This window comes from Cuculus canorus, chromosome 3 (assembly GCF_017976375.1).
Source record: "Cuculus canorus isolate bCucCan1 chromosome 3, bCucCan1.pri, whole genome shotgun sequence".
NCBI lineage: Eukaryota > Metazoa > Chordata > Aves > Cuculiformes > Cuculidae > Cuculus > Cuculus canorus.
This window is the reverse complement of record NC_071403.1, coordinates 85,675,220-85,698,368: the sequence shown is the minus strand read 5'-3', so window position 1 is coordinate 85,698,368 and position 23,149 is coordinate 85,675,220. Positions and strand designations below refer to the sequence as shown.

At 42.4% G+C, this 23,149-nt stretch overlaps 1 protein-coding gene across 4 annotated transcripts in view; it reads left to right on the top strand.

Moving 5' to 3' along the window:
- The window catches only part of MEIS1 (Meis homeobox 1), a 109,070-nt gene that overhangs the window by 5,683 nt on the left and 80,238 nt on the right, over positions 1–23,149 (top strand). For all 4 annotated transcript variants that reach the window (XM_054062355.1, XM_054062354.1, XM_054062357.1 and 1 more), the window contains exons 5-7: positions 42–92; positions 1,520–1,666; positions 20,919–21,030. In XM_054062355.1, the coding sequence (XP_053918330.1) occupies positions 42–92; positions 1,520–1,666; positions 20,919–21,030 (310 nt within the window). The remainder of the gene's footprint in view (positions 1–41; positions 93–1,519; positions 1,667–20,918; positions 21,031–23,149) is intronic.

The window sequence follows — 23,149 nt, the reverse complement described above, 5'->3', positions numbered from 1 at the left end:
CAGGAATGAGATAAATATTCGTGTTGTTTGTATCTTTGCAGATGATTCAAGCCATACAAGTATTAAGGTTTCATCTGTTGGAATTAGAGAAGGTAATTTTTGTCTCTCTTTCTTCCTCCTCCGTTTCAGTACTGCTGAAGTTCAGGCTTCTGGTAAATTTGCATAAATGTCTTTCTTTCTGGTAATTAGTGTCAAGACCAATCTTGGCGTCCATTTCTCTTCGCAGTTTAATTACAATTTCAGCCTCTAAAACCGGGCTCTCAAACGCCCAGGCCTTGTGTTCATTGTAATACTTTGCTGGCTTTGTATAAATAGTTGCAGTTCTGTGGTGCCACAGATGAGACTCGGAATGGTTGGTTCAGCCAAGCCCCTGAGATTGTGATTTTTTTTTTTTAATTTTTCAAATTATTTCTTTTTTTTTTTTTTTTACCCCTTGGTGGTGGTGGGAAAGAGACTTTGGTTGCAGTTAGTTGGAATGAGGAATTTTTTTTTTTTTTTTTAAGAGCCATCTGCAGGTCAGGCTCAGGGCACGGATTGTCCTGCAACATTTTGCAGAGACAAAGCCGAGCTGATAGTTGTGTCTGTCTCTTGTTCCTGGGAATATTGTACACCTCCGAGCAGAAGAAAGGGATTGTAGCCTAAATGCAGGTTTTTTTCGCTGCCTATTTCAGAAATCTTAGGAGGGAGAATGCTAATTTCTAAGAAGGCGGTGTCATCCGAGCTCGCATTAAATTGGAAGTGCGCTCTGGTTTCCTGAGGATTTTTTACGTGTCATTGATAGCTGGCCTAGAAGAGAATTCCCTTTCTCCTAAAAATAAACATTTTGAGAGGTTTTTAAATAGTCGAAAAGTTTCTCGTGAGCCTCAGCCACTTTAACTAACCATAACTGGCAGGTTGTTCTCGCACTACCCGAGATGTGTTAAAATCCGCCCATTATCAGAGGCGGCTCAGGTATGAGTTTATCAGAGCGACTGAGGATTTCAGGGCACGGATGCCTATAATGTATTTCAGCCCAGTACATCGGGAAATCTTTTCTTTTTAAATCCTCTTTTTTTTTTTTTCTCCCCCCACCCCCCCCGTCCTTATACCCCTTTGGAAAGGCTTTATGATGAAATAACTGGATGAAATTAAATAGTTTACCTTAAATGTCACCCATGCAGGTCACCTCTCTAATGGCCACAGCTCCGGGAGCAGATGAATTTAACACGGGTGTTGAATATGTTGTAGCCTGTGAATCATCTTGTCACTGTCAATTTTCTGGGATATCTCTATTTTGCGAGAAAAGAAAGTTATTCCTAATTCTGGATGCGTCTAGAGGTCTCGGGGGGATAATTGCAGTGTGTTTCCCCTATTTAGGACTTTTGATGTCACAGGGGTGAAGGGGGGGAGACTGGTTGCACTTGTCAATTTTACTTATGTATTCCTGATTATATTTTCTTCCTTTTCCCCCCTCTTTTTTTTCCTTTTCCTCTTTTTTTCCCTTTTTTTTTTTTTTTTTTAAACCTCTGTCATAATATAGGTACACGAATTATGTGACAATTTCTGCCACCGGTATATTAGCTGTTTGAAAGGAAAAATGCCTATCGATTTGGTCATAGACGATAGAGAGGGCGGATCAAAATCGGACAGTGAAGACATAACAAGATCAGCAAATCTAACAGATCAGGTATGATCTCGCCAACGCCGCACATGCTGAAATTTGTATGCAGATCGCTCGCCGGGTCACTACGCCTCCTTTTATTATTTGCATATGATTAAGTCCCTTTTAGATAAATTTCCATCGAAATGAAAATTTTTGAATAATGTGGCTATTATTGCTTCATTAAGGCTTGCTCCCGGATTCGACCTGGTGAGATGAGCTTGTAAAAGCATTGCCTGCAAACTCGACCTGTTTCTTGTCGCTTTTAATTTTTGTCTTTATTTTATTTACCTTTTACAATAATAGAAGTGGTGTCCCTGAATCGCGGGCTCCTTGGTGGCTTAGAAAAGGAATGGCTGGAGCCGTTTACCAAAATAATAATAAAATCTGAGATAGGTGGTCTGGGGAAGACAGAGAGGGTTTGAAATCTAGCAAATACTGGCTATTTTCTTCGCGTCTCTACGGTTCATTAGTCCGTCTTGTCAGTTTTCCTTGGCCGAACGCTTTTAGACTTCAGTGAACATTGCTTTGTGCACGCCTGCCTGCTGCAAACGCACCCATTTTATTTTACTTCATGGGGGGGAAGGAGAAAATAAAACGGAACCCAGGTTTTATTTTTTTTTTCCTTTATCTTTCAAGTTTTCAAGCCCTCTCTCTAAAAAAATAAGAAATAAAAACCAAACAAACATGCAAACAGAAAAAAAAACCAAACCCAAAAAACCGAAGCCCTAAACCAGGCCAGCAGAGCCTTATGTGGCTTTGAAGGTGTCCAGGTTTTGTCTGGGATGGTTCAAACCTTTAATGCTGGCTGTAGCCGATGTGGGAAATCGGGATGACTTGGGAAAGCTGGCTTTCCCCTGTCCCCTCCCCTCCTCCTGTGCCCGTCTCCTCCACTGGGCTGAGGCTGGGATTCTTGCCTTTTAATGGGAGCGTTTGGGGCGAATTCAGGAGGCGTCCAGAGCTAAATTAAGCTCCTGGCTGATGGAAGTGGCTGAGATTTGCCTTTTTTTTTTCGAGTTGGGTCAAACTCCGGGAAGGTTTTCCCGGTCGGCTTGCTTTCTCCCAGACGAGAGGTAGCAGCACTTTGGCTGCGAGACAGGAGAGACCCTGCGCAAAAAAAACCCTCTGGACTAAAAACCCGAAGTTATTTCTTCTTTATGATCAGCTTCGTAAATACGGTCTTAGGAGCAATCAGCTCTCGACTCTGGAGGTTTCCTTTTGTTCAAGCAAGGCGCAGTCAAGCAGACAGGAGGTTCCTCGGCTGCTTTGCCATTATCACAGGCACTGTCAGCCAGGAGTTATTTTATAGATTACCCACAGAAAGGTGCGTTGCTTTGCACCGTGGGCGGTATCTTAAATATTTTCTCCTCTCTGCCAAAGGCTATCGGGCTCCTGGTAGCGCCGTGACAGGGAGAGGCAGCCTTGGAGAAAGGCATCAACTTTTCAAAGCGGGTTTATGTGCGCCTCTGTGAGGCTTTGCTGCCAAGGGGAAAAGCTTGGTGGGGTGCCCGGTGGGGAGGATGCTCCGGAAGGGACGGAGGATGCTCCCGGGAGCTGAGGATGCTCCCGGGGATGCTAGAGTCCCGCTCAGCGCCTTAAAGCGAGGGGAGCCCTGCAGGGTCGAGCTGAGAGGAGCTCGTCTCGCTGCTGTTGAATAAAAATTGTAATCCAACAAGTCTAACTAGAAAATGGGTTTCTAAAAGCTCTGGAGTGCTGGGTACATAAAGCTATTTGAGCAAATTACAAGAATCGCTCAGGGGCACGAATGAAATCAACACTTTAATTGCCTCCAAAATGAAGATTTATACCCCCATTTTCCCAACGAATCATTATTTTATTAAAGTGAAAGCTAAAGAAATGAAGCTATAGTTTTCGGGTTGCCGGCGGGGGGGGGAGAGGGTCGTGTCCCCCCTTTTTGCCCAGGAGCGCGGGGGTCGCGGGGCTCAGTGCAGCCGCGCAGCCTCTCCCCTCCGCGGGGAGCGGGGCTTCGCTTTCCCTGTGGGAGGAAAAACGCTCAAAATATGCGGTTTTCCTCCCGGCCGACGCTAAAACCCGCGGAGGGCGGGGGGGTTGCGGCCGCGGAGGATGCGCGCAGTTGGGGGTTATCGGAGGATGCGCGCCCCCGGCAAGCGCCGGTGCCAAGTGTGTCCCCGGCAGTATCAGGGCCTTTAATGGTTAAATAATAAGGTGTTGAGTGCTTGTCGCTGTGGTGGCTAATTAGGATGTCCCTCCGCGCTGCGCGTTTATGGCTGCGCGGGTGCGGAGGGCCGGCCCGGGGTTGCGCTTCTGAGTAGTAAAAGAGTAAGTATGTAAAAGCTTTTATTATGGGTTTAATTACGTTTTCTTATATCGCGGTAGTAAAGGTTGCAGTTAACAGGGTGGGTCTTTATTTTTCTGTTTAAATGTATTGGTTTCCCCTTGTTTATCCTTTCCTTCCAGGGCCCGCGGTGCCAGTGCCTTTAAGTCCCCCAGTTAATGGAAAGCAATGACACTAATGCTAGATTTTGCAAAGTAAAGCCCCATAACGCTGACCATTGTTCAGTGATTTAACCAGCTCAGTGGCAGTGGGTCACTAAAACAGCATCCTTCTCCCACGGGCGAGACCCTGCTGCCTGCCAGGGTGGGACCTGCCCAGTTGTTGTTTATCGTTACTCTTCCAGAAGTAGGAGGCAGGAGTTTGGGAGTTTTGCTGGGGATAACTGAACTCGAGATCATCCAGACCCCGGGACTTTAAAAACCCAAGCTGAAGGATTGCACCCATCCTCAAAGTTTCAAAATAAACCTTTTTTTAATCATTAGCTTTTCAAACATTTGCATGTTTAAATTTTCAAATGTTTGTCAGAGCCCGGAAAAATTTAAAACACAGCTGTTGCATAATGGGCTGGGAAAAATCCCTCTGATTAAAAAAACTCCAAAGACTGACTGTAGTCGGACAGTAGAAATTCAGTTTCTTAGGTGATACTAAACTCTCACTGCGGGGCTGTTTTCTTGAAACAACATCACTTTGGCACCCAGGTGCTCTAGTCCGAACTGTAAAATTTGGACTACAAGAGCCTGTCTACAGAAAGACTATGAAGTCCTTTAAGGAAAACAGGGTATAAAGTAGCCACCACACTCAAATGAAGTACATTAGCAGCCTAAGATAGATTTTGTAGGAACAAAATAGGATTTTCTTATGGAAAATAAACTTTAGCAAATCCACGATAGTATTACTTGAAAAAAAAATCATTTAGTAACACACAAACCAATTACATATGCAGAAACTTTTAAAGGCAAATTGTCTGAGAGCTGAATTCCTATAGGGACTAGGAGGGAAATGATCAAAAAATGAACATTAAATAAGACTTCCTGTAAGAAGGTCCATAATTCAACATTATTTGACTCAACTGTCAGGGAAATTGTTGAAGGATAGTAAACTGATACTAGAGTCTCAGTCATTTTTGTTACAGTCTTAAATGTTTGCAACTGTGGCGTTTTAGATGGCCCTTCTTGGGTGATAGTATATCATGTATATATATGTATATAATAAAGCAACACTTCTATTTATGTTGCAATAGATTTTTTTTAATGTGCACGGTTGCAAAGTTTCTCTAAACAAAATGCAGCTAGACAGCATCTTTTATTAAAATGGCAAAATTACTTCGTATGTATTCTTTACAAAGAAGGAAAAAAAAAACTGTAACTCAATACGTAGCATATCCAAAAGTGGATGTGTTGTTTAGGGCATCAGCCAGTTACGACTAGAATAACTTTCCCGAATACTTCAAATATATTAGCTATACCTTGGAGCCAATACAATAATAATGCATTGGGACAAAAAAAAAAATGACTGAGAAATACTGTTTTACTTTGGGACTTCTTTGCAGGTATTTTCAAACCACGGATGGTTGTAAGTGAGAGAAGCTAAGAATATTACTGCCTTCAGTATGTATACTCCCATATTGGACAAACAGGCATCAAAATAATAGCGGCAGTGCAGTGGGTGCAAGATAGAATTAACTTCTGTATTATAAAAGAGTTGCAGTGAAGTAGGAGTCTGAGGAAGACTCATTTGAAAGACTCAAAATTTAATTTTTTTCCTCTGATTTTATGCCACCTTGAGCTGGTGACTCCTTTTCTTGTTTGTTTTGGGGTAATTTCTTTTTGCTGTGATATTTAGGAGCTGTTACTGTGTCTGAGTTTGGCGGACTATTTAATGTAAAGATAGAACACCTCAATCTATAATCTGGACCTGTTATCATCCAAAACACCGTGGATGAAATTATACTATCAAAATAAGGTTTGCTTTACTCTCTGTTTCTTTAAACAAGTAAATATATTGTTAGGTAGATATGAGATTGGGTATATTTTCTCTGATTTATGATTTCGTTTCAATACAAGAATCTTTGGGTTTTGGGTTTTTTTTTAATGTTTTTTAAAAAATCATTCGGGAGCTCAAGCGTAGCCATCTTTACAGCTGGGTACAATATTTTGCTGCCTTCTGTAAGTCGCATGCTCAGCCCCAATTTCCACGCAATGTTTTTCAAACTGAAGTTACCTTTTTTTGCAAAGGATACTTTTATTTCCTACTTTTTTTTGCATGCTTTTCAATATGAAATCTGACAGAGCTGAGTTTAAACTCCAGGTAATTCTGGAACTGGTCCTAAATACTTGCGAGCGTATCCTGGAGTGTTCCCGTAGGCAGGAACTTACGGCATCTTTGCGTTGGGGACCACGGATGGTTATTTTGCGGCAACCTGGATATTTGCAAGGAAGTTGTGAAACAATGAGTTTTATCTTAAATTTAGCCTTTATGGCTGAAGGTTTGAGTCTTTCCTGGCTGCTCGTCCGCAGGTAGCAATAAAGGTAATGGGCTCTGCATGTGGAAGGGTTACTGCAGCCTGGAGTGGGCAATGTTAGCACTTAAAAAAACCAGATTATATCACGCTCAATCAAAATGAGTAAGTGTAGGTCATGCTGATAAACATGGCTTTAAAAAGCAGTGAAAATCTGGCACATCTTCTTTAAATCAGGGAATTTCGGTTTTTGTTTTGCCTTTCTGCGTTTGGATTTTTTTGGTCACATGAGCGTGCAGTTAGGAGCTATCTTGTGTAATCTAAACAAATTTAAGAAAATTAAGAGGAGAGTCATTTCAAACTGGCCATGACAATTTTAGAAGATTTCTAGAATTGTTTCCTAGTGGAGGTTGTGTGGGAGAAAGAGAAACTGGGTCCAGTGTCACTTCATGTCTTTAGCGTGTTACCTTTCTTTCCTGATGCTTAGTTACTCAGAGCGGGCTTTGACTCCTACAGCAAATTTGGAAATTAGTGTTTATATTTGGCTTTTTTCCTGCAGTCACAGCAATATTTGGAGAGGGTAACTAACAGAGTGCACATTTTGTGTTTTTGCCTTGTTTGAGTGCATTTCTGTCCTTGATTAATGGCCCTGTATCTACCCCACTGCTGATATTCTGTAATGTGAGTTAAAGACAACTCGCTAGCAGTTGGTTCAGCTTTTCTTTGGCATGCTTAGCATGATTGCCTTTTCCCTTTTACTACCTTCAAAAGGCAAAAAAAAAAGGCCTGAGAACATAGGTGAGAGCAGAATCCCTGCAGGCTGGTGTCCTCAAGATTCCTTTTTTTGATTTAGGCTGGATCCCTGGAAAGCTTCAACCCCTCTGTGGAGGTGGTAGGGGTCTGGTCTCTATTAGCAAAAGGGGTGCTGGCACAGGAAGGGTGTCTGTCACCTCTGCAGGCCCAATGCATCGAGTTGCCTTGGTGGTTGGTGCTGTTGCAGCTTCTTTAATTCATTTTTTGGTGTATATATCTGAGAGGTGAAGAGCCACGTGAAGATTTCAGGCTTATGTGGGTCGCTATGTGTACCAAAGGCAATAGTGCAGGCGGTGAGTGGTTTCTGGGGGTTACTGGATTTTGGAAAAGGAGGGGTGAGATTCATTGGTAGATGTCTGGGCAAATGTTGAAAATTTAAGCATTGATGAGGTGAATTAAAAAACCATCTGAGTTTGTTCTGAAAGCAAGTGGGCCTGTTTGCAATTTTAAGAAAAAAAAAAAAAAAAGAAGATATTTAAAAGTTATGATACAGAGATTGCCATTCCCTTGCTCACTTGTGGGGCATGGGGAAAGTAGGATGGAAAGAAATGGATTTGCACCCAAATTTGCCCATTCTTAATTTTGCTGGCGGCAAGGCAGGCTGCTGAAAGTCATGGTGGCTTCTTATTTTGCAAGTGACTTCAAATCCAGGCTAGGCACCCTGTTGAAGAAATATTTTTTTTTCCCCCGTCCCTGTCAGAGTTTATGTGTTAGTCATCCATGAGTTTTGGGGATCAATAAAGGGATAACAGTGAAAGGCAATGGCCCATAACACACGGGGAGTGAGATGGGTTGATCTAATGGTTCCCGCCTGGCCTCAAAACTCGATGACTCTCTGGGTTTGTCCACACAAGGACACTCAGGAGAGGTAAGACAAATTGATTGGGTGTAAAATTAAAGTGCATTAGTTAAAGTGCATTGCACTATTGTGTGGATGCTCTCATTCAGAAGTAAAGTGGCCTTAGTTCACTTTAGCCTAATCCCCTTTGGAGTAGGCCACTTTTCTTTTGAATGAGAACATCCACATTAACTTTTAGTTAATTCGTCTTTCCGGAGCATCTTGGCGGCCTCGTGCCCGCTGCCCTGGAGAGGTTTGGCCGGCCAGGCGCTGGCTCCCTGCTAGCTTTAGGTAAGCTTTTCATTAGGCAGATTTCTCTCCGGAGCGGCACGTAGCCACTGGCGTTTGTCATTGCCCGACTGGGGCTGCAGAGAGCAGGTGGGCTGCGCACCCTCCTCTCCTTCTACTCCTGCAGCTCAAGTGTGATATTAGTTTTAAAGCTGCCTGGGAAAAAATTGGGAAGCTTTATGGAGCCAGGGATTTGGGGCCGGATTTGTCCAAGGTGGCATGTAGAAGGGCTCAGCCAGGTTGTGAGGTGGAAGTGAGAACTGCCTGCAGCCCGTCCACGGGTAACGCTGTTTGGGGGCTGCATTTCCCCGGTGAATATGGCATTAGGCTCCCCTTGTATCAGTTCTCCTCCCGGTAACCTGAGCATTTTATTTTGCGATGGTTGTTTGCCGTCCTGAAGCGCTCCCTGTGTAGATCGCTTTTTCCATGTCCACTGATAAGGCAAATTTTACAGATAGTGAGGAAATCTAGATTAACTCTTTTCAGATGGTATTTCCAAGCCATAAAACCAAGAGTTGAAAATTAACTTGTGGGAGAACTAATTTATCTGGCAAAAAAAATAATGGTAAGATAGTTTGGAAGCCATTTTATATTCTTGTTTGGAGTTCGACGAGTTTCATTTTTTTTTTTGTTAGAGGTATTTTGGGGTGTCTTCTAGAGCTTATAAGTAACCTATTTATTTACTTTTTACTGGCTAAGCCGTGTGTGCAAATGCTGCGCCGTGTCACTCTCCTGCCGTTGCTGGTTCCATTCATAATAAAATTTACAAGGCTTCTTGCATTAGTAAGCAATTTGCTATTGGAGCCCTTCCTAGAAATACAGAATTCTGTTTCACTAAAGTATTGTCTTTCCTCTTCAATTAGGACTGAGGTGAGCTATTTTCTCAAGGACTCTCCAGGCATCTATATGATATTCCCACTTGGGCAGATGATCTCCAAAACTGCATTACTTACTCCTCCGTCCTGGAGGATCATCGCAGTAAATTAAAATTCTCTTATTAGTGTCACCAGGCTTTGAATCTGGCCAGCTAATTTTGTTTGTAGTTCAGCTTTTTCTTTTTTTTTTTTTTTTCAATTTAAAGCAAATACATATCCAGGCTCTGTTTGCTGAAATAAACAGGCCAACAATAAGAGCAGTAATTCTTCATTTGCTTAAAAGAACTGCCTGTTTTAACTTCAGAAATACTGACCCGAAGTAAAGCAACAGCTGATGCCATCACAGGCAGTGCACTGTATTCAAACAGCTGTACAAAATGAAAAGCTGCGGTATTAATCCTGCCATTCACAGTTTATTTAAGTTTTTCAGGCTTCTCTCATATGGGCATGGCATCAATGCCTAATTATGTCTCCATTAGGGTTATTGGGCCCTTAATACAGAAAATTATTGTATTTAAAATTTGGAAAGCTGCATCGATGTAATCTAAGATTCTTGCAGCTGGCACACATTCAGGGAATGCAAACTTTACCTTGTAATTTTCTTTTCATTCATTTTGTCTTTAGGTTTTGGTCCAGTTTTGTTGTTACCGAGAAGGCTGGATTATTGTTGGTGTTTTTAGCACCAGCTTTAAATAGCTCCATTTAAGGCTATGTAGCTCTCGGGAGGAGAGAGGAAGAGCAGACTGAAAACTTCATGTCTTTCTCCAGGCTTTTTGCCCTGTGCAGGGCTACGGCTGTCTGTGCAAATGGTAGAAATGAATGTTTGAAGCCTGGCACATGAGTTTTGTCTCATTGATACTTTACCCTGTGCTGAACCATGACAAGCTCTGTCAGCGCAAGCTGTGGTTTATCCATGGATGTAAAAGTCTTGACCCCTCATTTGGCATTCCATGTGCTGCCATCATGTTGGAGTGAGGTGTGCAGAGATGTCCCTGATCTCAGGTGGAATATCACCTGCTTGCTCACACTCAGCAGCAACCTATGAAGTGTGTGCTCTCGCGTGCATCGTGACTGCTTGCTAAGACTTGGCTTAATCTGGCAAGCTAAGTATTAACTGTAGGCAGCACCTTGCTAGAAGCCGTCCTGGGAGGACACGAATGCTGTAGACTCAGTAGGTGGCACTTTGGTTTTAGGCTTAAGCCAGTGCAGAGTATGCCTCTGCTCCTCAGGGTGCAGGCACAGGGATGTGCCATGCCATGGTAGCCTGGCCCCCAAACTCCTCCACTCGTCCCTGTGCCACAGAGGTTCTTTGTATAGGTAGAGTTGGCAAAATTTTTTTTTCATGAGGGGAATGTCCCTGTGACTTGTAATTTGTCAAATGGAGCATGCTGCCTCTGCACTTGGGAGGGAGCATGGCTGCTGTGCTTGAGCTGTTCCCTCCTTTGCCCATCTCTGCCCAGCGGGTTTTGCAGCTGTGTTAGCCCAGGAGGCTTTGGCTCTCCTTCCTTTATGCAAACCAGTTTTACTAGTGTGGCTTCCACGTACTAGGTGAATGTTGCTGTACTTTCCTCCTGTCTCTGAGGCCCGTCACACTGCTTTGTGGCACAGCTTTGTAGCAAAGTATGGTGTGTATAACTGTATCTCTCTGTATTCATACAGTGTCTGTGAGGGATCTCTTTTTTTGTTACTGATTTCCTTAAAGCCAGAGCAAGGGCATGCGCATGACTGGTATGTGCAGGGAGAATTGGTTTTGATCTTAAACACACGTGTGTGAAGCAGGGGTTTTGGTCCGTGGTGACAAATGCTTGAGAGAGCCTTTGGGTGAGACCTGATACTGTGGTGCTGGAGGGGCAAGGGTGGGGAATGCCGCTTTGCTGACGGGATGAGTCGGAAGGGGAGTTGTGAATACCCTTTCCGGGTCTGTCACTGAGTTTTTTGAGGTGAGATGATTAGTTGTTTGTGAGCTGAGATTTTCTACTTCTCCTTCTTTCATGTCATCAGGTAGGGCTGATACCTCAATTTATATGCCATATAGTGACAGTAAGGTATAAGAGGGATATAAGAATAAGAAGTGATATGTTAAAGCAATTAATTATTTCACTCTCTGGATAGATTAAAGAAAATGGTGTAAAGAATGCAAATGTTTCTATTTGTCACAGGGAAGCCCTATGCTGAAGTGAAAGACTGAAGGTGAAAGCTGATTTTGGTGTCTGTGATTTGGTTTCGGCCCCTTCTATCTTCCGCGTGATTACCACTTTTTAAAATGTATTTAAAGGAGGAGAGGATAGACTCGAACACTGGATAGAGTAAAAAGAAGCGCTGTCAGTAACTTCTGCAGACAGAGCAGAGCTGTGGGGTTGACTGGAAGTGTTTGTAGGGTGGTGGCTGGTCTGCCTGTCCCACAGCATGGGTCCCACGTGGTGTAGTGCCGTGAGTCCTGCGTGGCTACGAGCCCCACTGGGTTCTTCAAAACCTGCCTGGGAGGCGAAGCGAGGCTGCAGGGACCGCTGAGCCCAGCTTTTTTGGGTGAATCTGGCAGCCAGCCATGCTTCCAAGCCATTCCTCAATGAGCGGGTGGAGGCATCAGGAAGCCATGGCCACCTCAGCCTGGTGAACCACCCCTGAAGCTCGCCGTGCTCTGGACCCCACAGCCGGGGCTAGGCATGTTTTGTGGCCATTGGCTCACTGGTGTGTGGCTGGCAGCACCAGGCCACTCAACCTCTTATGCAGATTCAGCTTGTTGTGAAATGGTAGAAAGTGGAGTAGCTGATCTGCTGAAGGGTTTGGCCATGAGCGTTGGAAAATGTGAATCACAGGGATTCCAGTTTTAAGCCTTCTGGAGATAACGGGCAGCACGTACCAGAATGCGTGACTTGCAGAGAGCCTTAAAAAACAAGGCGGCGCCCTCGAGATTAAGCAAATGCTTTGTAATCAGGAACACATTTTATACCCAGTGAAGTCTTTGCAGGTATCGTATCCATTCAGATGGAAAGGTGTAGCTGGAGCAAAGCTAATTTACCACAATTTAATTTTAGTGTTGAACATGACTGCGAGGCGAGCGGGCTCTTGAATCCTGCTAACAATGCGTTGTAATCAAAATACGCTGACTCTGAATGGTGTTTGTTGTCAGTTAACTAAAAAGACCAGTTGATAGTTGTGACATACACTTGGCGTTTTTGCTTGTGATGGAGCTAAAATGAAGTATGGCTGTTGCAGAGCAAGGACTGTATTGTGCCTTCCCTCTACAAGAAGCTCTGATTGGGCTGATGGGATGAAGTGCTGCTGGAAGTAAGAGGCTGCATTTTTGTCTGCATGGAAAAAAATTTGCAGCGAGTGCCCTGATGGGTTAATTTTATCTTCCCAAAAGATACTACCCTCAAAAATTTGTCAGGGGAATGCTCGAAGATGTGGTTTTTTTGCTGTAAGCAAACCCTCGCTGTTTGCCTGAGCCCAGATGTTCAGGGTGAAGCGTAGATCTCTCCAAAACACTGACTTCCACCAAGGCTGCCTGCTGGGCCCCTGGTAGGAGACAAGGGTGGGAGAGCTGGGGCTCCCTCTGGCCCCAGATCAGTATGGGCAGGTCGGCTCAGGAGCTCAGCCAGCCATCTGACAGCCTGCACCATCTCAGCTCTAGGCATCTGGCAGATCACCTTCTGAATGACTTTTAACACATAAACGCAATAAAAGGAAGGGACGGCAGACACTCATTTTCTGGCTAAGTGGCGAGGCATTTTTCCTGTTTACACCTTTGGAGAAATCATTACATGAAATATTGAACAGGAAACTTTTATTTGTCTCTGAAGGCCTTTTTCCTGGTCTAGAAAGATGTGGAAAATACTCCAGTCCTATTAAAATCAGTAGGAGCCAAGGTGGTCTAACACACTTAAGGCCTTGTACACCAGCCTTCAGGAGGGTGTGGGGCTGACTTTGTGTGTGCTTCTGTGTGATGTTAGACTTAAAATCTGCATGAAGAAGTGATTTTATCTACCCTGACCGCAAAGCTGTGTTTCCTTGTGTCGGGAAAGGGCTGGGGATTAATGCTATCTTGCGATATGGCTCTTATCAAAGGGAGGAGACAGGTTTACAATGTGGGGTTGCTCTAAATAGAAAGTACTAGTCAATGTTTGTTGTGTGGGAGACAAAAACCCTGCATCACCGTCAGCTGGCTCAGTTAACCTGGCTGGGCAGGCAGTGTTTACTGTTGAGCTGAGATTAAGAAAAAGAGGAATAGAGTACGGTCAATCAAATGTAAGACACGCTGTGATCAAGACCGTTACTGCTCAGGCTTTGTGGTTGTCCATCAGAGCTACCGTTTGCAGCAATCGCCAATGCAAGAAGCAAAACCTGAGGTCTAGACTTGCTCCTGCTGCCCAGAAGAAGGTTGCTTTCCTTATTGCCAGAAGTGTTTTGGGATGATTCCGGAGTCCTTTCTTAGAGGGAAAGTCTGTCCACCCATGCTGTGTTCCACAGAAGGACATTGGAGATGGTTCCCCAAGCAGAGCATGTGCAGAAGGTGGTGGAACTGTGCATCCAGCCAAATGCAGCCCAAGCAGGGAGTCTCTTCATAGCTGTGCATGTGTGCACACACACACACGCACACGTTTTGTTGTTATGGGTTTTTTTTTTTTTAAAGTCTTGCCCCTGCAGAACAGATGGGGCTTTGGTACATCCTGGAAGAGAAAAGTTGTGGCTTTCCCCCTTCCTTTTTGTCTCTAGTGTCCCACCCAGTCTGATGATCTCCATTTGGTTCTTTTTTTATTTTTTATGGCTTATGCTTACTACTTCTATTTATTCTTTTCCTTTGGAAAGTGCTATCACCCTGTCCTTTTGCACTGGTGTTTTCTTTTCCATTCAGCCTGGTTATGACTCTCAGGCCCTTTCCTCTCCTCTCCCTGCCATTCCCTCTTCTCCTCTGTACTCTGCAGGTACAGGGTGGATCAGAAAGGTCTGCTGTATTAGAGATAGCTGCACAGTGATGTTGCACTGCATGAAAGAGTTAGCTCCTCTGAACCTGGGTATGGGTAGGTTCGGCAATGAATTGCTGTAGCAGGGCTAATAGAGAGAGCTTACGTTGTTTGGTGGGTGTTGGTTTGATGATCTTTGCACTGTGCTATGTTAGTTGTGCCTCTTGTCCCTTCAGGTAAAATCCTGGCCTTGTGAAAATCAGTGGCAAAAGTCCTGTTTATTTCCAGTCTTCCATCCTTTATGCTATTCACATTGATACTTGCTCTCATTTCCTTTTATTTGTTTGCCTCAGAAACCAACTTATGTTGCATGCATAAAACGAGCTTATGTCTTATTTTCCCTATGTGGCTGTGAAGAGTCAAAGAAGAGTCTTACCCTCCTTTGAAATAAGGGGAAACTAAAGATAGAAAGCTTATGACTTTTCTGGGGCTAAGAAAGGAAAATCGAGGTCAGAGCTGAGACTTCCATGCAGAATTTCTTAGTTTGATGGGCCCTGCTGCCTCTAATGCTGCAAAAGTTTCCATCTGTGCAAGAGCTGCCCTCGCTGTGCTGTTTAGTTGGAGGCGGAGTTATTGCCTGCCTGTCTTTTCAATGACCTTATTTCTGTAGACTTGGAGCACCTCTTTTCCATCCAGTCCTGACAGTTGTGCCTTAGTTGTTGTTCTATTAAAAATAATTCACCTCTGAATCAAAGGTACACGAAGCAGAGTATGAAAGTTATTGGTACTAAAAAGCCTCTGTTTTGCAGCATTTTGTGATTCCTGCATATATAATTTATTCTGACCTGCTTGATTTTGATTGTATTGTTCATGGGGTCTGTGTTTGGCTTTGGCAAGCTGGGAGGTGGGATTGCTGGCTGGCAGCCTCAGTTACCCCACAAGAAGATGTTCAGATGGCAAAGCCAAGGGTGGATCCTCTCAGAGAATCAGTATAAGTCATGATTGTGGATTTCATGGTTCCCAAAAGTTTGCACTTGTTAGTGATGGGAATAATTGATGTGTATGTGTAAAGTATAGGATCTACATGGCCTTATGTTTTTAACATGATCAAAGTATACTTTTAGTACTGCTTAATGATACATATTTTTCAAGAATTTCTTACCAATTATGAGAGAATTCAAAAACTTTCTCTTGTGCTTGATGGCAAACAGGTAACCCTAGGATTATTACTAGCTGTGTCCTCCAGAAGTGCAGAGGAATAAGACCCGTGGAGTGCAAAGGCAATGTCTGTCTATCACATAGCTCCTATCTCCAGCATCGGTACTATAAACTGAATGTGTTGAGCAGCTGTATTTAATGCTTTGCACAAGTGGAGTTGAGGATATCAGTAGAACCAACAACCAGGAGGATAAACTATTCAAAAAGTAAATCTCTGCCGAATAGATGTGTTAAGTTTGTAGGAGATGGATGCAAATGACTTTATGAAGCACAGCCACCTTTGCTTCAATTTCTTGCCTGTGGTGAGCACAAGTGTTTCCTAACTTGATGGGTCAGTATCCTTGAGAGGATTAGGGGAGGATTTTAAAAGAGAGGAGTTAAGAAAAACCTGAAGAACATTTCAGACGTAACACATTATTTCTTTTCTAATGAATAAGTATTTTAATTTAGGAACAGAAAATAAGGTAAAACTTCAGAAGGAAAAAAAAAAAAGCCCAAATTACATTGACAAATTGCTGGCAGCAGCTCAGTTCCTCCAGGGTGAGGAGATGAATGATTATACCTGCAGCCAGTTCTCTCATAGCCTGGAGGAGCAGAGGTTTGTCCAACAGCTAAAGGAATTAGCCAATCTCCATCTTCAGTTGTTACACAAACATAAGTGAGCCCACAAGAGGGCTGTGCTCTCAAAACTTTTGAAAAGATATATATCAAAAGATGCTGCCTACAATTTTTATCACTTCTAATAGAAAGCAATTTATTTTATTTATGTACTTATGGCCCAGCCTTTCGCTTCTTAGCCAGCACCTCTTTTTTTTCTGTTTCACATGGCTGGAGCTCAAAAAAATCCATTTTATTCTTTAATATAAGCAGAAGGCAATGGTTTCCCCCACTATGTATTAGTGTTAACTTGACTCAAAGCCCAGCTGTTCTGGATTGCAGTAATAAGTGTATGTAATGTTATTTATATTGACTCTCCAATTTAGCCCTTAACCAATGAATTTTGTCTGTAGCTTTTTTGTTTATTAAGGCTTGATGTTCACCGTGACACAAGTCAATAACTGCTTTGGAGGCCTCATCAAATGTGCTCTTCCCTTTGACTGGGCCATTGTGCTGGTACCTGCTGGGGCTTGTGTTTTTCAGCCCAGTGCATCCTCTAAGTGGATGAAGCACCTGGTGATGGTCATGGGAGGCAATGGTTCTTCTGGGATCATTTAAATACTCACACATTTTTGGCACTTCCTTTCCTTCTCCCTTCCTTTCTTTTTCTCTCCCTCAGCTCCCCTTCTTGCCCCAGCTTGTATCAAAGTACTCAACAAGCTTCAGAACCAAAGCAAAATTCAGGAAATGTATTTCAAATGCCATGGGATAAGAGAAAACATCCCTTGTAGAAGGTCTTTTGCCCTTAAAGTGGTATAGCATTAGGGCACTTGAATCTTCTATTATTTTTAATTAGTCATGCAACCATGACTCGAATCAGTCCCTAGCCAGACCATGGTTTTGGCACTAGAAACTACTGACCAATGAGAAAGGCAATGGTGCAAAACCAGTTTAAATCATGAGAACTTACAGCCTAACCTCAAAATCCCAAAACTATTTTGCTTGTGTTTTCTCAATTTTGTTCATGGTTTCTTGATTTTGCAAAGGTTTGGGTTGAAAGTTTCAGCTGAATGTTGGGGCAGGAGCGAGCTCGGAAGAGAAAGATAAGAGCTACTTAAAAAAGGATTATCAGTGAGTCCTTGTCCATGCCACTGTGTCCGTTCTCAGCTAAATGGTGACTGATGTATAAGCCCAACTCATAATGGGCCATTATCCTTATTTATACACTGTTGTCATGACCATGTGGCTGAGACCCTCCTCTGGAACGAGCCAGCCCATGTAATGGAGTGATTAATTTATATTACTTTGCACTTCTCTAAAGTCTCCCTTTGGAAGAACTCAACATGTTTTACAGTCGCTAATTAATTTAATTCCCCAACAATATCTGCCCTGTAGATAATGCAGCCCTTTTTTATTTTTTTTTTCTTTAGGGTTTTGTTTTTATTGTTCTCTCAGTAGAAACTGAGGCACAGAGACCCCATGGCTCATCCCAAGTTATTCGGCCCTGGGCAAGCTCAGGATGCCAGCTTTAACCTGGGAGCCAAGAAGCTTTTCTAAGGGGCATTACTCATTTGCAGAAATGGGGAGAAAATCTTGTAGTTTCTCTCTGTGCACCCATGATTAGCAGGAGCGCAGGATGTCCGTGTAGAAGGTGATGTGGAATACACTCCTGTTTACAGCAGGCTTCACACAGTGAATTTAAAAAATCACTCTAATAGCTAAGGAGCCCCGTCAAGTAATAAATTGCAGATTCTCAGAGAAGGGAAATAGATTAGTGAGGCCTTTCTGTTTCTATGTAGGAATAGATTGTTCTGACTACTGTCAGAGTTTTCTCTGTAACTAGTGCTGTAAATGTTTCTGCAAAAGAGAGAGGTCGTTCCTAGTGTGAAAAATAATAATATTTGGCATGTCACTGTCAGAAACAATTTAATGAAGAAGTACTTGGGGGATCGCGACTTTACAAGTTGGTTTAGAGATTTTGTTTGACTTAAAAGTTCCCTGGAATATATATAAAAAAGAGATGAGATAAATGTTATACTTGGCTCCCTACTTTTGTGGACAGGAGAACTTTGCTGAAATAGTCCGGAGAAGAAAAATTACACTTGATTTTGTGCTTTGGATCTATCTTCCCTCAGTGGAGAGAGATGTTTTTGGAACTGGGGCTACGTAGCATCTGTTTAAAAAATAATGCAGCTTTCAACGCGGTTATCTCTGAAGAATTTGCATACTAACTGTGATAGCTAATCTTTCATAATGTTTAATAAACTGACTAAAGATGTAATTCCTAGTCTCTTAAGACTTGAGATGCTTAGTTAAATACAAATACTTTTGAAATGCTAATAGACGGAGGCAGCCAGGAAAAAGAAGTTAGTAGTACCCTGAGCAGATTCGTTTTTAACAGGCCATAAAAATAATAGCTTAATAAAAGTGAGATTAGGTGGAAAATATTAACTCCTGCTTCTGAATACTGAAATGTAAACATCTAGGATGCACAAAATTTTGATAAACTGAGGTGGAATCCAACATTTCTTGCATGAGTGCCCATATAATGTGGCGATAGCTGTGAGAAAAGAGGAGCCCAGCATCTAAGACCCAACACAATGAAAATGCAATGAATCGGAATGCCTCACAGATCATAGCGGAATCAGACTTTCCAGCAAGGAAAATCTTTTCATGGTGAATTAAGTGGTGGAGGAAGAAAAATGGTGATGAAAAAAGGTAGGCACAGATCACAAACACTGGGCTCAGGGCTCGCCGCTGAAGATTTAAGAACCTTAGCTAAAGCTATGCAGAATAGAATGTGGAAAATTGAATTTACTAAACAATTAAGCATTGAATTAATCTACATCCCGCACAGTAGAAAAGTGGGGGAGGGAACCGTACAGAGCTGAATAAATCAGGGGAGCTCATTAAAAGATAGTGAATATATCAGGTCTGTTGTTGCATAAAGGAGGGCCGTTTCCTGCACAACACGGTGTAATTCTTCAGTCCAGAGCTCTTCTTTTCTGCTCTCCCTCCCTCCCTGCCTTCAGAGTTGTATTCTTAATCAGATTAATAAACATTTTTGCTGAGGTTAGTGTGGCGCTCTATATTTTACCTTGTTATCTGCAGCTTTTCTATTAATTACAAGTCAGCTCACTAGTCAACAATAGTAGTGAGGGACAACATAAATAGAATGAGAGTGCCCTGGAGATGTCACTCGTAGGATCTGATGCATCCTGGAACTCCCACGGGTTCCTGCAACCTCCCACATGCCTTGCTGGTCTTTTGTTCAATTACAGTTAATGCAATAGTTTGCCATTTTCTCCTTCTAATTATATTTTCAAGTGGGATTTGTAGCACATAGAAAAACATCCTTTTACATGTTGAGGCACCAGGGCTTTGTGCTTGGCATTGTCTGTCCCCTGGGTGCTGTACCATTCTTTCTGCAGAGCTCTGAATAAACAAGTCCCTCTTTTAAAGCTGCAGTTGTACAAACTGAAAATTTATGCATTAACTGTTTGCATTCTGAGCATGTGTTCCAGATTACCTCTTACAGCATTCTTTCGGTATGCCAGAGAATGTGTATTTGTTAAAAAATAAAGCATTTCTTTCAGAGTTCAGAGATCATTCTTTCAATCACAGAATCACCAGATCAATTAGCACTTTCTATTATTTTTTTTGGTTTTTTTTTGAATATGCATAATAATTGGTTTAAAATATTCATGTGGTATTTTCTGGGCCTCACTTTCTTTAATTGCAATCATGTATCATGGCTGTAAGCAGGATTATAAAAAAAAAATGGAAGAGAGATTTCTCTTTTCTGGAAAAAGTTGAGCTTTTCTAATCCTATTTATTTTCTGTCTCTGATCAGACTTTTTTGTCTTAATTTTCCTTCTCTGTGTATGTATGTGTGTGAAAAGTTCATCTGGATTGCCTTAAATCTCATTCGGCTATGTGTGAAGGCTATATTAAACGGGTAGGTTTTAGCCTATTGGTAGATCTGTTAAAAAGCTGGCAGTATCAGTCAACTTTAATAGTATACAGATTCGGCTCATATTGTGGTGTGATTTAAATCCAATACACTTACGTGTGTGCGTTGTAAACACAAGGGTTTTCTTTTCGGCAATAATTTGCAGTGGGCAATATTGCTTCATGGCAAAGGGGAAACTATTCAAGTATGCAGGATGACCAGTGAGTCTCTGATGTTTTTAAAAGCTAGAACTAAAAGCTAATCAAAATCTTCTCTAGTGATAAAGGGAGACTTGGGAGGAGTGTTGCCATGATTGTTTTCCCTAAGAATTTAATTTACAGCCAATTTTTCCTATCTGAATGTTACTTTCAAATGCACCCAGTGATAAGAAGCAACATCTGTTTTCTGTTCAATAGTACAAGGAGGCTCTGCATGGGGCTGAGTGTACACAGCCGATGTGAAGCCATTGTTATTCTCATTTCTTTTTTGTCCCCATGCCTGGTCCATTTGCCATATACCATCCGGCAAACAGCTGACACATCCCAGCTATTATGGACCCAGGCCTAATTGCCAGCAAAGTCTTTAAGCTCTTCCACGTTGGCCTCGTATGAGGAATGGGAGGCCTATATAAATGGTGCTGCTCTCGACCACTGTTCTCATTTTGCTGTCGCGGAGTTTGAAGGCTGTTACGCCAGAGGGTTTGTGGATGCTAAAAATATCGTTGGAGCCCAGTGCCAGTGACTCGCTCTCTGGTTCTCCCCCTGCTCTCCCCGCCTTGCTGAGAATGTTTCTGTTTTCTATGGTAATAAAGCATGGGATTATTTAGATGGTAAACATATTCCAGAGTATATTATTTTCACTGGGGAGTGGTGATCTGGCTATCTGAAAAGCAGGAATAATTTGGGGGCTGTATTTGTAGCCTTTTCCTAAGGGTCTGGGCGTGGGCACAGCTCTACTGGGAGCACAGGGGGCTTCCTCCCCATCTCAGCTTTAAACTTCTTTCTTTTTTGGCCCTGCAGCCCTCCTGGAACAGAGACCATGATGACACAGCATCAACGCGCTCTGGGGGTACTCCTGGGCCCTCCAGTGGAGGACACACGTCGCATAGTGGGGACAACAGCAGTGAGCAAGGTAGGAATGTGGAGCCCTCATGCTTTCTTAGCTGCCAAGTAGTCACCGATGTGCTCAGGGACTGGTCACTCTCCTTCCAGTGTTGAAATGTGCTCAGGTATTAGGGGTTTGTGCTGGTAAAGGTCTGTCTTCCTTTTTTTTGACACTTTTTTTCCCCCAATCTCCTCCTAGAAAGAGGATTGGCATCTTTATTTCTTTGACCCTGCCAGCAGGCACACGTTAGAGCAACATATGTACCAAATTTGCAGTATGCTTAATAAAAATAAGAAATGAGAAAGAGTTTTGTTTTTTTTCTCCTTCATTCAAATGGGTTAAAAGATGAAATCTTCTAAAGCAAATGTAATTAAGATTGCAGAACTGCATGCTTGTATTTCAAAGATGCCATTGAAACTTCACTGAGTATAAAGAAGAGATCTTAGCTGGCCCGTTTTATGAAATCCTGAGCAGTGCTTTTATTTACTTTTTTTACTCAATTCCAATTTACTTGAATGCAAAAATGTTTTGTTTGAATGCCAGGCCAGAGTAACTGATTTAGCAGGATGAGTATAAAATGAGCTTGGTACAACTGAAGTGGGATATACTACAAATAATTAGTGCTGTCTCAGAAGCTCTGAAGTCTAAAAAGCCGAAATTTTGTGTTTTTTTGAGAAGCTGTTTAAATGCTTCATACTTTTTCTGAAGAGACCAACTGCAGTGGATTTAGTGTTAATTTAATGCAATTAAAATTTAAAAAGGATCCTTAATCTGAATATAAAAGAGAGTGCTTTATTGAAGTTGACTCTGAACTCACAATAGGTATATACTTTTAAATCTGGTTTTATGATCATGTTTCATTCAAGTGCTGTTAGACAACAAAGGAATTGTGTTTCCAAAAAACGGTTGAGCAGTACTGATTAGTATTGCAAGGTCTGCATTTAGCAAGATTAGTTTTTAAACTAAACCAGTATATGATTTTAATTTTTTATATGCATGAACCTAATGTACATGGTGAATAACATCTCTTTATATAATTTTAAGTATTTGAGACACTTTATTGTTTAAAGAAAAGTTGCTGACTTCATCGCAAGTGTAGTCTAGTAAAAATGGGGCCTGGAATAGTAAACTGTTGCAGAGCTGAGGCAGAAACCAGTAACCTTCTGACCTCTGACTTTTACTGGAAAATGATATGCAACATAAATTCAGAGGACCTTTTTTCTTTCAAGTATGTGTATATATATATTCTAGTGGTGCTGTTCACAATGCTAGAATTGAAGTGGTGTCAGTATGTTCATTAGAGACCCTTGCTTTCGGAGAAAACTTTAAATCCCTGGGTTTTTTAGAGGTGAAAAAGCTGCTGTAAAACACACTTTGAACTAAAACATAGTGTTTGAAGTGGGGGCGGTCGTACTCAGATAGGGCTGTTCTGTTCCGAGATGGATATGTGCATGTTTATGTGTATACATGCATGGACAAAACATCTGTGGGGAGGCTTGCCAGCAGGCTCCCAAGCCTCTTAGACACTTTGGAAATTGAGCCTCTAAGTTGCCACTGTACTTCTAAAGATTTTTCAGGCTTCATTTTCTCCTAAATGTGGCATTTTATTAGTTCAGATTGTCGCTTGTATGTGAAGTTTTATCATCGCCATCCTGGTCTGCTCCTAGCAAGGTGCCTGTTAGAACCTTGGTCAGGAAGGGTTTTCTAAAGTCACTTTAGAGCTTTAGACTCTAAAAAAGGCACAGAAGGGTTCTGTGTTCACAGGAAGACTTGTCAGTGATGTGGTTCTGAAACTTCTGTCCAAACCCTAGAGTGAGGTTTATTGAGGCTGGAATTGCTGCCAGCACTTGAAAGATGGATTTCATGAAGAAGACTTGTTGCATTAAAACTTCAGTAAAGAGTGAAAAAGCAGGAATTTGCGAAGTGGATCTCTTGGGCTAAGTTTGGGAAAGGAGTTTTGGGAAGGAGACCCTGTCCAGAAGGTCTACGTTACCGAGACTTGCCTTCAGGCCACTCACCACCTATGGAAATGGTGTTTTTTTTGAGAAATGGGGATGTGGGAAAGGTAGCAGTGGTTTCTCTGAGCCTTGCATCTTGTTTACTCAAAGCCCTCTGAAGGCAGAGGTTATGGGGGTATCTCAGTTGT